The following is a 15,943-nucleotide window of genomic DNA, read 5'->3' as shown; positions in this document are numbered from 1 at the left end:
GACTAACATATTGTAATTTGTATAACTCTTTCATGTAAGCTTATTATTGACATTATTTTTATTACGAGGACTAGTTGCAAAAAAAAAGATTGTGGGAATTTTTGTAAAATCAACTCCTCATGTGGTCTTAGAGGGTGACTCTCAAGTTCTTATGAGAGCTTTGGTCAATGATAGTACATTTTTTTTCTCTGATGGTTTGGTTATTGATAATGTACGTTTTAGCGCTAGATGTTTTACTCAATTACGTTTCTCTCATGTAAAGAGAGAAGGTAATAAAGTTACTTAAAATTAACTTAGCTCAACATGCCTTATATATTTCAGATTTTGTGGTGTGAATAAATGATATTCCACCACCTTTTATTTCCATAGTCCTAGCTGACATTGCGGATTTTTCTTAATTAAATGAATTATGTTTTCCTAAAAAATAAAATAAAATAAAGTAAAAAAAAACTCACTCCTACAAGTCGCTCGTATGTTGGTGCATGTGGATTACGAAGGGATATCAAAGTAATTCCGCCGAGAAACGGATAGGAAGATATATACTATAGACCAGTACTGCCATTGGGCGGTTAAAACCTTAACTATGTGTATTTCAACGGCCATGGCTTCAGTTAGGAGCTTAGACAAATGGACCGTTAATCATCGTCAGCAACTTCAAATCTGTGCAAAATCAAGCACAAACCAATCAGAGCGTCCAAACCAACTTGTTCTTCCAATACCCATTTCGAGAAGGTCCGCTATTCTGATTTATTCACTGCCTTTGGGTTTCAGCCTCATTTCACAATCTGCACCATCAGAGGCCAGAGAGAGACGCAACAGGAAGACCATCCCTCTTGAAGACTACCTCACTAGTCGTTAGTTACACACTTCTTTCTCTCTTTCAAAATCTGAATTCACATATAATTTATGTTTGTATTTATATGCATGTGGGTCTTAAAACTCTTCAAGTGTTTGCTTGCTTCAATTTCTTGTACTGGTTTTATGGTCATCTAAACGTTTGGTGACATAGACTTATGCAATCAATCACATTTGATGGGTAATGGTCACATTTTTTTTTTTTTTTTTGGATGAAGACAATTTGTTTATTTTTTACTTTCTCAATGTTACATAACTTTCATTCATTTAAAGACCTCCTTAAATTTTTAAAAATTTTAAACAAGGGGAAGGGGTTTTTTTTGTGCAACATAATAATGAGTTTCTTCAGCCTTGTGACTTGAATTACTCTTCTTTGATGTGCTTTTGGATAAAACTGCCCCAAAAAAACACTAGTGTGAAATGCAAGGGGACAGTGCTAAATGTTGGGACAGGAATGAGTACTTATATGGTGCAACGTGCAAGCGGATGATCCTAATGGAGTTTGAGGGACCATTGAGCGTAAGAGTTTAAATTTTAATACTTGGGTGAGAATTTGAGTTACAATGTGAGGTTTACTGCATCTGGAGGAACAATAGTTTCAACTTTCGACCAATTTCTCTTTCAAGAGTCTTTAATTTGGATATCTGAATTTTACACTATTAGAAGTCCCACACAATATCTTTGCAACAATTTTGAATTTAGTACAAGTTTTTAAGCTGGGAGTATTTGAAGAAGAAAGCAGAAGTGCTTAGGTGAATGTGAAACTCATGAAAAGCTTATATCAGAGTGAGAATATCCTTGATGACAACTAAGATTGTTTGACAGCTTGTGTTGCGAGACCTATCTCTTTGTGTTTGTGGTTTTTAAATATAAATAAAGCGAACAATTTTTTTCCTCTCATGCCTGAGATATTAATTCAGTGACTCAAGTGTTGCTATGCTTATGCTTTAATATGGAGAGGTTGTATATATTATTGTAGGCTATATGGTCCCAGCATATATTGAGTGGAACACATTAATTTTACTGAAACAAGTACCAGAGCTGCAATAACTATGGGAAAGAGCAGTTATGAGCATTCTTAGTTACTATTTGAACTTATTTTGCTTTTCTGTTACCTTTGAAAGCAGCTGAGGGATTAAAATACTATGATGTTGTTGAGGGAAAGGGCCCTATAGCTGAAAAAGGATCAACAGTTCAGGTTTGACTGTGCTGTAAGTTGAAGAAATTCTGTCTTCATATATGTGATATATAATAACCTTTTCATTGGCTTATACTTCATAGGTGCACTTTGACTGCATGTATCGTGGGATTACAGCTGTGTCAAGTCGAGAATCTAAACTCTTGGCTGGAAACCGTAGTATTGCCCAGGTTCTCACCTTTGACTTTGTGTGTGTGCGGTCAGAGAGAGAGAGGGCACAGCTTCTTTTAATCAAAACCAATAGCTAGAAGTGCTAATTCACAGTTACTTGTGATTTGAATAGCCATATGAATTCAAAGTTGGAGCTCCTCCAGGCAAAGAAAGGAAACGTGACCTTGCAGACAACCCAAATGGTCTGTTTTCTGCACAGGCTGCGCCTAAACCCCCAGCAGCTATGTACTCAATAACTGAAGGGATGAAATTAGGGGGAAAGGTGATAGCATCCTCCCTTTTTGGTCAATATATGCTTTTTGAAGGCAGCAAGTTCTCTTTTAGTTTCTCATCTTCTCTATTATTCTAAACTTATGACCCTTTACCTTCCTTCTTCAAAATGATCTCTTATTGCAGCGGACTGTGATTATTCCTCCAGAGGCTGGGTATGGCCAAAAGGGAATGAATGAAATCCCAGTAAGCCCTCTATTCTTAATTTCTGTACATTTACTATTGCTTACACATATACTCTAGCTAGCATATTACAAAATTTATTTTTGGTGTTTACTTTTACTTCTTTTCTTTTGTTACTGTTGTGATAGCTTATTTATCTTCTATAACGTGAAGACCATATAGTAGAAGAAAGTAACAGATGTCATGACCCTCATTTTAACCATCACAAAAAACTATGTTCCTGAACCTCATATATTATATAAAAACTTGTGTCCTACACACTGTTTGTACACATGGGTCAGCGCAAGTGTTTCATTTTGTACAACTTACTTTCACCATGGATCACATATGGTTTTTAATTAACCCATACATCGAATGTGCATACAACTAGCTATGATTACAGATTTGTCCTCATTTTTTATATAGACATAGGAGGTTTAGCAACAGAACAAAAGATCTGCCTTTGCAGAGAAAAGAAAGAAAATCAAATTGCCTTTATCATTGGCATGTAATAACTTGTGGGATCAAAACCTCCTTCCCCACTTATTCTAGAACTTGGACAAGTCATGAACCTCTATAATTTTCACCTAGCAGTTTCTCAAAAATAATAATAATAATAATAGTTTTCACCTAGCAATCATATTGCCAAGTCTTGAGTCTTTCCAACATCACATACATGTTTATTCTTGTGTAATACATGCATTCTTATTTTTACATTTTATACCTGAGAAAATATTTGGGATTATGACTTATGCTCCCTAAAATTATTATGAACTTTTGCAGCCTGGAGCTACATTTGAACTAAATATTGAGCTTTTGCAAGTTGTACCACCTCAATGAAAGTGAGCTTGTTTTGTGTTATGAGAAGCTCATGGTAATTAAATTCCTCACCATCACCTTTGTTTTTATGGTTTTGATTGCAGCAACCACCTTTTTGTTGTAAACGATAATAGTTTTGGCTAATGATTCTTTTGTATGAAAACGCTTAGTTTCACTAAGGGCCCAGCTTATTAGGTATCTACATTTTCTGTGTAAAATTGGGATAACTATTTTTATTGTCCATAGCTGTAATAGCATAAGGTATTGATTGAGGCTACATATTAGTACTTTTAACATTAGTCAGTGACTGCCACTGTCGTTTCTGGAGACTTCAAGAATTACAAGTGAAAGTTATCTCAAGATTGAACTACCTTCTTCTATATTCAGCTGTGCTGCAGAGCCTACAAGTCTTCTTTTGCATTCTAGATAGATGGATTGGAAATCCTTTTCTTTTTTATCATATGATATAAGTAACCTTCAACTTCATAAATCCTGTACTTGTAAGTTTGACTTTGAACTCTGAACCCCAAACTCCTCAATTATCAAAGAATTATCAATAAGGTACTAGGCCATTGGTAGGTAGACAAGGATATATTGCTGTTAATTATAAGATTATCCTTCTATCCATAGAAGTGGGTTTATGGCTTACCTCAGAAAGAGGATGCACCACTTACACCTAGCAAGTTTGCCTTTAGAATGCACTAGGTCCTATTGGGCAAAACAAGCACTACCTTCATAGAAGGATGATCCTTTATGCCGTTTGGAAAATAGTATTCACTTGTGGTTTTTCCTGCATGAAGCCTGATTCCTCCTAAGCAATGTGGAACAGGCAAGCATCTTATGACCAATAAGTATGTTCACATTTTATGCATCTCAAAATAACTGTCTTCCCCAACAATACCTACAGACATGAATAGAGCCTCGTGATATCAAAGCCAGAGCAAGGACATGGGGATGGGGGCTGCTGCCGCTCAAATAAACTGCACAATGCATTGTTTGTCAGCAACTCAGCATCCCAACATTATCACTTTCTATGTTATATGCAGTGCAATAGTTGTATTGCTATAAGCAAAATTGACATGACAGTTTGGCAAGAAAAGGGAGATAGTAACCGAATAATGCAGACAACCTAACGATTTAAAAATGTTAGGTTGATAGATGTGTTGATATATTATAGTGTCAAAACATGTCAAAATTAGTTGTATCATTTGATCTATTTTACAGTTGATTCTAGTTCAAAAGTTACTAAAAAAATGATGAGATTATAATCTGCACAAAGACAATGAAGTGAAACTAGTTTTATTGGAAAGTATATGTATGCAACTTTAAATTTTACCAAATTTAGATTTAAAATGAATAAGATATAATCATAGGATAAAGTTTAGCTACAAAATTGATTGTAGCTTAAAGTTACAACCTTACTCAATAAAATAAATATTACTACATATTTTGAAAATCTAAACGTTAAATTGTGTGTTCATCATGTTCTTAATATACATGTTAAATTTTCACTACAACAAAAGTGGGCTATGGTGACGAAATCTAGTGAGGATAAACAATTTCGTCACCAAATGATAACATTTAGTGAGGAAAAGAAGAATTCGTCACCAAATACTATAAAAATATTAAAATGGGTGACGAAATCAATATTTCGTCACCAAGGATGTACCAATTGGTGACGAAATCAATATTTCGTCACCAAGGATGTACCAATTGGTGACGAAATCAATATTTCGTCACCAAAGATGTACCAATTGGTGACGAAATCAATATTTTGTCACCAAAGATGTACAAATTGGTGACGAAATATTTATTTTGTCACTATAGGTCATGAAAAAAAGGCAAACTTAGGGTGACAAAATATTCGCGTCACCAAAGACTTACCAAAGGTGACGAAATTTTAAATTTGTCACCCATTATTAGGATGTAGGTGTTTTTGGTGACGAAATAAATTTTTGTCACCTATTGTTTAACCAAAGACTAATCGGAGGTGATGAAATTCCAAATTCATCATCCAATATTAAGATGGAGGTATTTTTGGTGACAAAATAAGTGTTTGTCACCTATTGTTTACAAATAATTAAGGATTGCCATGAGCGGGTATACCCATATATACCGGTTTGTTTATCCATAGATATCTATACCCCACCCAAAGCTAATTTTTATAAAATCAACAAATATGCTCAAAAACCACTAAAATAACCAAAATATCCTCAAAATCTCTAAAATAAGCAAAATACCCATGAAACCTTTAAAATGACCAAAATATTCCTACAATCTCTAAAATCACCAATTATGCTAAAAACCCACTAAAATGACCAAAATATCTCTAAATCTCTAAAATGAGCAAAATACCCATAAAATAACCTCAAAATGACCAAAATGCCCCCAAAACACCAAATATGCTCAAAAATCACTAAAAATTACCAAAATATCCTCTAAACCTCATAAATGACCGAAATCCTCTAATCCTAAAAAATGACCAAAGTACACACAAAACCTAAAAAATTACCCCTCGAAACCTAAAATTTGGCCAAAATACCCCCAAAACAAAAAATTATCAAAATAACCCCTAAACCCAAAAAATAACCAAAATAACTTTGAAACCTAAAAACTAACCAAAATAGCCTTAATGCTTTAAAATTACCAAAATACTCATAATCCTTAAAAAATGACCAAAATACCCCCCCAAAACTTTAAAAATTACCAAAATACCCTTGAAACCTATAAAATGACAAAAATGGCCCTAAAACCCATACGATGATAAAAATACACCCTAAACCTAAAAGATGATCGAAATGCCCTCAAACCTAAAAATGACCAAAATACCCCTAAATGACAAAAATACTCATTTTTATAATTTCTGGCTATTTTGGTCATTTTTTAGGTTTTGGGGGTATTTTGGTCAGTTTATTGGGTTTCAAGGATATCTTCGGTTCTTTTTTAGATTTAGGGGGTATTTTGGTAATTTTCATATTTCAATAGTATTTTTGGTCATTTTTAGGTTTCATGGGTATTTTGGTAATGTTTAAGTTTTGGAGAGTATTTCGGTCATTTCTTAGATTTAGGACGTATTTTTGTCATTTTTAAGTTTCGGGGGGTATTTTGGTCATTTTGAAGGTTCCAGGGGTATTTCAATTATTTCTTAGCTTTAGGGTGAATTTTGGTATTTTTTTAGTTTCGGGGGATATTTTGGTAATGTTTTAAGTTTTAGAGGTATTTTGGTAATTTTATGATTTTAGAGGTATTTCGGTCAATTTTTTAGGTTTAGGGTGCATGTCGGCAATTTTAGAGGATTTTAGGAGTACTTTGGTTATTTGCAAGCTTTAGAGGTAATTTGGTAATTTTGATAATTGGGTAATTTAGTGGGTTGGAGTTTACCCATAATAATTTGGTTAAGTTAGGTTTGGGTTAAATTTAATTAGTTAAATGGATAATGATGTGTAAATTACACCCGATTGGCAGGAAAATTGGCATGCATGTTAAGAACAAATAGAACATGTAATCCAACGGTTGAATTTTCAAAATATGATTTCAATAATAAGTTATTGGGTGGTGTAATATTTTTTAGAATTACATCAGGTGTAACTTGAATCCAGACTTATATTTCTTAATTCAATGTGAATTTCGACAAATCTACCGTTAGATTACATTATCTTCATATTTTTTTCATGCTTACAAAATTTCAAGGTGATTAAAGATTAGGCATGTCATCAATCAATTGTCTAAATTCAAGTTTTTGTAATTTAAAATAACGCATAAAAGATGAGTTTAAATATCGTATAGCAAATTACACCCGATTTCCATGAAAATTGGCATGCATGTTCAGAGCATATAGAAAATATAATCCTACGGTTGGATTTCTAAAATATGAATTCAATAAGAAGTTATTGGGTGGTGTAACATTTTTTAGATTTACATTAGGTATAACTTGAACCTAGCCCTATATTTCTTAATTCAATGTGAATTTTGACAAATCTACCGTTAGATTATATTATCTTCATATGTTTTTCATGCTCACAAATTTTAAAGGTGATCAAAGATTAATTGGCATGTCATCAGTCAATTGTCTAAATTTAAGTGTTTGTAGTTTAAAATAACGCACAAAGATGAGTTTAAAGATCGTATGGCAAATTACACCCGATTGACATGAAAATTGGTATGCATGTTCAGAGCATATAGAAAATGTAATCCAACGGTTGGATTTCAATTCAATAATAAGTTATTGGGTGGTGTAACATTTTTTAGAGTTACATCAAAATCAACTTGAATCCAGTCTTATATTTCTTAATTCAATGTGAATTTTGACAAATCTACCGTTAGATTACATTATATTCATATGTTTTTCATGCTCACAAATTTTAAAGGTGATCAAAGATTAATTGGCATGTCATCAATCAATTGTCTAAATTTAAGTTTTTGTAGTTTAAAATAACGCATAAAAGATGAGTTTAAAGATCGCATGGAAAATTACATCCGATTGGCATGAAAATTGGTATACATGTTCAGAGCATATAGAAAATGTAATCCAACGGTTGGATTTCAAAATATGAATTCAATAATAAGTTATTGGGTAGTGTAACATTTTTTAGAGTTACATCAGAATCAACTTGAATCCAGTCCTATATTTCTTAATTCAATGTGAATTTTCACAAATCTACCGTTAGATTATATTATCTTCATATGTTTTTCATGCTCACAAATTTTAAAGGTGATCAAAGATTAATTGGCATGTCATCAGTCAATTGTCTAAATTTAAGTTTTTGTAGTTTAAAATAATGCATAAAAGATGAGTTTAAAGATCAAATGACAAATTACACTCGATTGACATGAATATTGGCATGCATGTTAAGAACATATAGAACATGTAATCCAACGGTTGGATTTTTAAAATATGAATTTAATAATAAGTTATTGGGTGGTGTAACATTTTTTAGAGTTACATCAAAATCAACTTGAATCCAGTCCTATATCTCTTAATTCAATGTGAATTTTCACAAACCTACCGTTAGATTATATTATCTTCATATGTTTTTCATGCTCACAAATTTTAAAGGTGATCAAAGATTAATTGGTATGTCATCAATCAATTGTCTAAATTTAAGTTTTTGTAGTTTAAAATAATACATAAAAGATGAGTTTGAAGATCAAATAACAAATTACACTCGATTGACATGAAAATTGGCATGCATGTTAAGAACATATAAAACATGTAATCCTACGGTTGGATTTTCAAAATATGAATTTAATAATAAGTTATTGGGTGGTGTAACATTTTTTAGAGTTACATCAGAATCAACTTGAATCCAGTCCTATATTTCTTAATTCAATGTGAATTTTCACAAATCTACCGTTAGATTATATTATCTTTATATGTTTTTCATGCTCACAAATTTTAAAGGTGATCAAAGATTAATTGGCATGTCATCAATCAATTGTCTAAATTTAAGTTTTTGTAGTTTAAAATAATGCATAAAAGATGAGTTTAAAGATCAAATGACAAATTACACTCGATTGACATGAATATTGGCATGCATGTTAAGAACATATAGAACATGTAATCCAACGGTTGGATTTTTAAAATATGAATTTAATAATAAGTTATTGGGTGGTGTAACATTTTTTAGAGTTACATCAAAATCAACTTGAATCCAGTCCTATATCTCTTAATTCAATGTGAATTTTCACAAACCTACCGTTAGATTATATTATCTTCATATGTTTTTCATGCTCACAAATTTTAAAGGTGATCAAAGATTAATTGGTATGTCATCAATCAATTATCTAAATTTAAGTTTTTGTAGTTTAAAATAATACATAAAAGATGAGTTTGAAGATCAAATAACAAATTACACTCGATTGACATGAAAATTGGCATGCATGTTAAGAACATATAAAACATGTAATCCTACGGTTGGATTTTCAAAATATGAATTTAATAATAAGTTATTGGGTGGTGTAACATTTTTTAGAGTTACATCAGAATCAACTTGAATCCAGTCCTATATTTCTTAATTCAATGTGAATTTTCACAAATCTACCGTTAGATTACATTTTCTTCATATGTTTTTCATGCTCACAAATTTTAAAGGTGATCAAAGATTAATTGGCATGTCATCAATCAATTGTCTAAATTTAAGTTTTTGTAGTTTAAAATAACGCATAAAAGATGAGTTTAAAGATCGTATGGCAAGTTACACCCGATTGGCATAAAAATTGGTATGCATGTTCAGAGCATATAGAAAATGTAATCCAACGGTTGGATTTCAAAATATGAATTCAATAATAAGTTATTGGGTAGTGTAACAGTTTTTAGAGTTACATCAGAATCAACTTGAATCAAGTGCTATATTTCTTAATTCAATGTGAATTTTCACAAATCTACCGTTAGATTATATTATCTTCATATGTTTTTCATGCTCACAAATTTTAAAGGTGATCAAAGATCAATTGGCATGTCATCAGTCAATTGTCTAAATTTAAGTTTTTGTAGTTTAAAATAACGCATAAAAGATGAGTTTAAAGATCGTATGGCAAATTACACCCGATTGGCATGAAAATTGGTATGCATGTTCAGAGCATATAGAAAATGTAATCCAACGGTTGGATTTCAAAATATGAATTCAATAATAAGTTATTGGGTAGTGTAACATTTTTTAGAGTTACATCAGAATCAACTTGAATCCAGTCCTATATTTCTTAATTCAATGTGAATCTTCACAAATCTACCGTTAGATTATATTATCTTCATAAGTTTTTCATGCTCACAAATTTTAAAGGTGATCAAAGATTAATTGGCATGTCATTAATCAATTGTCTAAATTTAAGTTTTTGTAGTTTAAAATAATGCATAAAAGATGAGTTTAAAGATCAAATGATAAATTACACTCGATTGACATGAAAATTGGCATGCATGTTAAGAACATATAGAAAATGTAATCCAACGGTTGGATTTTTAAAATATGAATGGTACAATACTGGTAATAAGATTGGTCGAAGGAGAACGATACGAACTGAGACACATTGCACAAGTATTAATGTGCAAAGTCGGTGGTATCAAAATGACCCTTTCATATTACCTAGTCAGGCGAAACAAGTTTTCTACCTTCGTGATACCAAATGGGGTGAACCTTGGCATGTTGTGCAATTCGTACAATATAGGGGAGTGTTTGATGTGCCAGAAGTGGGTGATGGAGAATCTAATGATCAAACAGAAGCTAATGAAGCATTCCAACAAGAAGCTATTAGCGATGTTGTCCCTATCGATGTTGAAGATAATGTTCAATATTGTAACGGTGGTATTGAAGTTGAGAATATTCTAGAAGATTTGGAAGAGCAAGGGGATAACAATGAAGATGAAGTGCATAGCATTCCTGATTCTGATATGGATCCTGATATGGATTATGATACGTAGATTTATTTTTTTTTTTCCTTTATATATGGAAACGTGTGTTTAATAATTTTTGATTGCCTATTATTTGTTCATGTATATTTCTATTTGATGTTCTAATTTATGTTTCGTACTTGGGAAGAATTTGTAATGAATAGACATTATATTTTATTTTCTATGTAAATCTATAGTTGCAGAAATGACCAAAAAGCGCAAAGATACTCATAATAAAATAACAGAATATGAGATGGAAAGAGCACAAAGAATCAAGCAAAACCAAGAGAAAATAAATGCTTTGGGATTGAAGCATTTGTCAACTTTTCTGCCTAAATCTGGAAACATGGGAAGAAAAAGAGTAAGTGTTCAGGTAGATGACGACGACTATGTACCAGCTATTGGTGATGATGAGTTATCTAGTCCTTTAAATAATGAGGTAATATATATATGATTTGGTGTATGCAATACTTCGTACTTTTTAATATTGTGATGAAATAACTTTTTTTTTTTTTTTATTTATGAATTTAAAAATCTGTACATATTTTGGTATGATACAGATGGCACCAGGACGTAGCACTCGTTCATGCCGTGAGAAATTTACCCCAACAGTCCAGCATAAGGGTCCATTATCGAGTCTACTTCTCGGTGGAGATTCTGAGGTATTATATACATGATTTGGTGCCTGAGATACTTTGTAATATTGTGTTTGGAATGATCAATGACAATCATTGATTGTAGATATTTTAAATGATGAAATAACTTGTTTATATCTTAACTTGTAATAAATTTAGATATTTTTATATACTTTTGCATGATACAGATGACTCGTTATAAGCATAAGGAATCTACACCAGCAGTCCAGCATACCGGCCCATCATCGAGCACGCATCTTGGTGGAGATTCTCTTGCCCAAATTTCTACTAATGTTGAGGCACAGCTTGTGGGCACACCGTCTACCACGGATGGTGAGATATTTAAGTTCCATTACTTGATTTCATAATCACACTATATTTGGTTCACTTGTTGATTTAATTTTTATTATGTCTTGATAGCATCGACTTGTAGACGTGCTCGTGGCATGACGCGTGGATTAGGGGTACGCGGACTTGTTGAGAAATATGGGAAGCTACCGGTCCGGATTGCCCCAGAGTTTTGTGCTCCTGTTGGTGAACATGCAGGGAAGTTTGCTAGTCAAATTGGCGTACAAGTGCGTACGAACTTGTCCACTATGAATGTTTATAGTTGGAAGAATGTTGATAGCAGTGAAAAAGAGGCGATCATTCAAAATGTGGCGGTATTTTAAATGTTTATAGTTGTCAATGAGCTTGATTTTGTTGTTTTAATTACATTGCTTTATACTTTATGTTGTATTTTATAGTGTATTGTTGATGTTGTCACTAAGCATATTGAATTCAATGAATGATATTTTCTTTATACATACCTCACTTTGCAGGATCAATTTGATATACAAGGAGAATCTGTACTTGTGAACAAATCTCTAAATACAAAGTGTGGTAGATTATTGAGCAGCCACTACAACAAGTTGTTCGCAAAATATAAGAAACTTGTGAAGGACGAAGGAAACACATATGCAAGAAACCACCCACCAAAAAATGTCACACGAGAAAAATGGATTGAACTCATTGATGGAAAGTGGAGTGATGAAGATTGGCTGGTAATTAATACTTTGAAAATTTTAATTACAAGTGAAGTATGTTCTCACCTTTCACCTACATAATCTCTATCTATATATGCATTGGAGTAATATTTTATGTAGATCTTATTATGGTGTCATGTCTACTAGATTATTCGTTATCAAATTTGTTTGATTAATATTTATTTGGAAGGTGGAGTAGATTTATATTGTAATCTATGTATATATATATATAACTTAAGTCAAAACTCTAATATTTTCTTGGTCTTTATTCTTTATAGAAAGTCTCAGCAAGAAATGCTAGAAACAGAAATAAAGAGGGAACGGTTGACAAACACATTCATAGATGTGGAAACAAGTCGCTTGCAGTTAGGGTGGATGAGGCGGTGTGTTATTTCAATTTTTCAAAAGCTTAGTATATTACTTGTTGTAATTAATTAACTTATCTTCTAACATTGAAAAGCATATAATCAGAGACGGAAAAATGGAGGTCATATTCCTAAGCTAGCACAAGTCTACTATGATACCCACTTCAATTCAAAGACAAAACAGTGGGTACACCCTGATTGCGAACATACATATGTATGTATATATTTTATGCCTTGAGTTTGCAAAACTAGAATATATTTATTTTTATTCTATATATGTTTGCAAAACTAGAACATATATATTTCTGATGGTTTCTATTATTTGAAATGATAGCAAGAGATGTTGAGAGTGCAAGATGAGCATTGTAGCACTCCTGAAGCACAACCTTTGACTGAAGAGGAGATATCTATGATGGTTCTTAAGCCGAGATCTGGCTATGTAAAGGGACTTGGCATGAGGCCTTCCTCATCTCTTAGGACGCCTGCTTTATCTTCCTCAACTCAGTATACTCAACAACTCGAGGGTCGAGTAGAAGAACTCCAAGATGCAAACTACAGGCTGGAGGGTCAAGTAGAAGAGCTCCAGGATGCAAACTTAAGCTGAGGAGAAGATGGATTGCATCATACAATATTTGAGGAGCAAGGGTGGCAGTGACATTTGTGAGGTGGGGAGCTCATCTACTAACTAGAACACATCCTGGTTAGTGTTTTATTTGCCTACCTAAGAGCATTAGTATTGGGGCTTGTATATGGTCTATGTTGCTATATTTTAGCATAAAAACACAAAAACAAGTATTACAGAGTTTGTCTCTCAATTATAAACATTTTTACAAGCGTATTTATAGTAACCTCTTATATGTATGAGAGTACCGTAGCACAATTGTGCTATAATTGTGTTTTTTGTTAAATGATGGTGGTGGGTTTTTTGTTTGTGGTGGTAGTTGGATTTTTTTGTTTAATGGTGGTGGTGGGTTTTGTGTTAATGATGGTGGCTGGATTTTTTGTTTATTGTGTGGTTGGGTTTTTGTGTTTATGGTGGTGGTTGGATTTTTTGTTTTATGTTGGTGGTGGGTTATTTGTTTATTATGATGACTGAGTTTTTTTTGTTTATGGTAGTAACTATGATTTTGTATTAATGGTGGTGACTGTGTTTTTTGTTTAATGGTGGTGGTGGGTTTTTTGTTTATGGTGGTGGCTGAGTTTTTTGTTTAATGTTGGTGATGAGTTTTTTGTATATTGTGATGGTTGGGTTTTTTTGTTTATAGCAGTAGCTGAGTTTGTGTGTTAATGGTAGTGGCTATGTTTTTTGTTTAACGGTGGTGGTGGGTTTTTTGTTTATGGTAGTGGCTGGGTTTTGTGTTAATGGTGGTGACTATGCTTTTTGTTTAATGGTAGTGGTTGGGGTTTTTGATTATGGTAGTGGTTGAGTTTTGTGTTAATGTTGGTGGCTGTGTTTTTTTGTTTAATAGTGGTGGTGGGTTTTTTATTTGTGGTGGTGGCTGAGTTTTTTGTTTATTGTGATGGCTGAGTTTTTTGTTTATAGTAGTGGCTGGGTTTTTGTGTTAATGAGTGGTGGCTATGCTTTTTGTTTAATGGTGGTGGTGGGTTTTTTGTTTATGGTGGTAGCTGTGGTTTTTTTTTAATGGTGATGGCTAGTTTTTTTTTTTTTTTTAATAGTGTTGGCTAGATTTTTTATTCGTTATGGTGGGTGGGTTTGTGTTTATGATGGTGACTGAGTTTTTGTTTTGCATTTCACTTTATTTGTTTTGTTTTAAATTGGGATTTTTCTGCATTCTTTATGATTTCTCCGTAGTTTGTAATGTAGGTTTGGTTTTTATTTGATGAGAATGTTGCGGGTCTTCTTTATTTGATAGTTTGGCTTCATATGATTTTACATTATGCTTACTTTGTCTAGTTTGTTATTGGGTATTCTATGGATATTTTTTGCATTGTCTTACTAATAATAATCTTTTTGTTGTTGTTGTTGTTGTAGTACATCTTATTAGGGATATGGGTTTGCAGTCTAGTTTGTTATTAATGTATTTTCCTTGATACTTGTGCAGATTTGGGATTGGTGGCAAAAAGATAGCTTTTGTGAGACTACTTGAACTCAATTAATTTTCTGTAAAGCTTGGAAGCTAAGACATTATTTGTATGTAAATGGTTGTAATTACTTTGTGAACATCTTTATTGCATTTTTAGATTGTATGGATTTTATTTATGGATTTAATGAATGAATGTTTTTTATTTTATTTATTTTTATGGATTTGGTTAGAAATGAACAGGTTAATGTAATGACAAGTAAATGTAAAGAATATTAATAAAAAAATAAAATTGGTGACGATAATTTTTGTTGCCATATTTGACTATAAGCAGAAATTGGTGACGAAATAATTTGTCACTTGATCTATTGAAATTAAAAAAAAATAAAAAAAATGATTGGTGACGCAAAACTTTGTCACCTGATCTATTGAAATTGGAAAAAAAAAAAACATTTGGTGACGAAATATTCTGTCACTAGAAATAAGGTTTAGTGACGAAAATATTAGGTGACGAAAAACTTTTGTCACCTGTCATTTTTTATTGGTGATGAAATTTTTTCGTCACCTATCATTTTTTTTTTGGTGACGAAACATTTTCGTCACCTATACATTCTGTGACGGAGCTAAGGTGACGAATGCTATTTCGTCACCATATGTATTCGGTGACGAAATAAGGACATATTGTGACGAAAGGTTTTGTCACTATAGTCCATTTTTGTTGTAGTGTTTGTGTCAATTAGATATTATTTACTATCTGATCTATAATTTTATATTTTATGCATAACTTAAAACAATTTATTGATGACGTAGTTATTGATTTTTAATTTTCTAGAATTTTTGCAAGTATGGAGGATATAAGATGAAGATATAATCCAATGGTAGATTTTGCATCAGACTTTATTGCAACAGTGGGTAACAATTTTTTTTTTCATTGTAATAACGGTTTATTGCAACAATTTGAAGTTAATTGTAACAAAAAATTTCGTTGCAATAAGATTTTTTTTCTTATAGTGATTT

General features: G+C 32.3%; 2 protein-coding genes across 5 annotated transcripts; both read left to right on the top strand.

The window, feature by feature from the left end:
* The first annotated feature begins 519 nt into the window (after positions 1-519).
* On the top strand, positions 520-15,833 carry LOC142606148 (peptidyl-prolyl cis-trans isomerase FKBP18, chloroplastic). 4 transcript variants are annotated; one of them, XM_075777550.1, is made up of 7 exons: positions 520-854; positions 1,980-2,053; positions 2,137-2,223; positions 2,337-2,486; positions 2,621-2,680; positions 3,440-3,530; positions 15,759-15,833. In XM_075777550.1, exons 1-6 carry the CDS (start codon positions 584-586, stop codon positions 3,494-3,496), a joined length of 699 nt encoding a protein of 232 aa, XP_075633665.1. In that variant the 5' UTR covers positions 520-583; the 3' UTR covers positions 3,497-3,530; positions 15,759-15,833. The 4 variants fall into 4 exon arrangements, with proteins under 4 accessions (XP_075633665.1, XP_075633670.1, XP_075633660.1 ...); XM_075777555.1 differs by lacking the exon at positions 15,759-15,833 and adding an exon at positions 4,383-4,820; XM_075777545.1 differs by lacking the exon at positions 15,759-15,833 and having other exon boundaries at positions 521-854; positions 3,440-3,759.
* Positions 10,989-13,488, top strand: LOC142618752 (uncharacterized). The gene is made up of 8 exons (XM_075791798.1): positions 10,989-11,298; positions 11,420-11,521; positions 11,683-11,827; positions 11,915-12,156; positions 12,316-12,537; positions 12,798-12,902; positions 12,991-13,098; positions 13,219-13,488. Exons 1-8 carry the CDS (start codon positions 11,065-11,067, stop codon positions 13,486-13,488), a joined length of 1,428 nt encoding a protein of 475 aa, XP_075647913.1. The 5' UTR covers positions 10,989-11,064.
* Positions 15,834-15,943: the final 110 nt, after the last annotated feature.

This window comes from Castanea sativa, chromosome 1, assembly GCF_040712315.1.
Source record: "Castanea sativa cultivar Marrone di Chiusa Pesio chromosome 1, ASM4071231v1".
In the NCBI taxonomy this organism is placed as follows: Eukaryota; Viridiplantae; Streptophyta; class Magnoliopsida; order Fagales; family Fagaceae; genus Castanea; species Castanea sativa.
The sequence above is the reverse complement of the archived record's forward strand: the minus strand, read 5'-3'. Positions and strand labels throughout refer to the sequence as shown.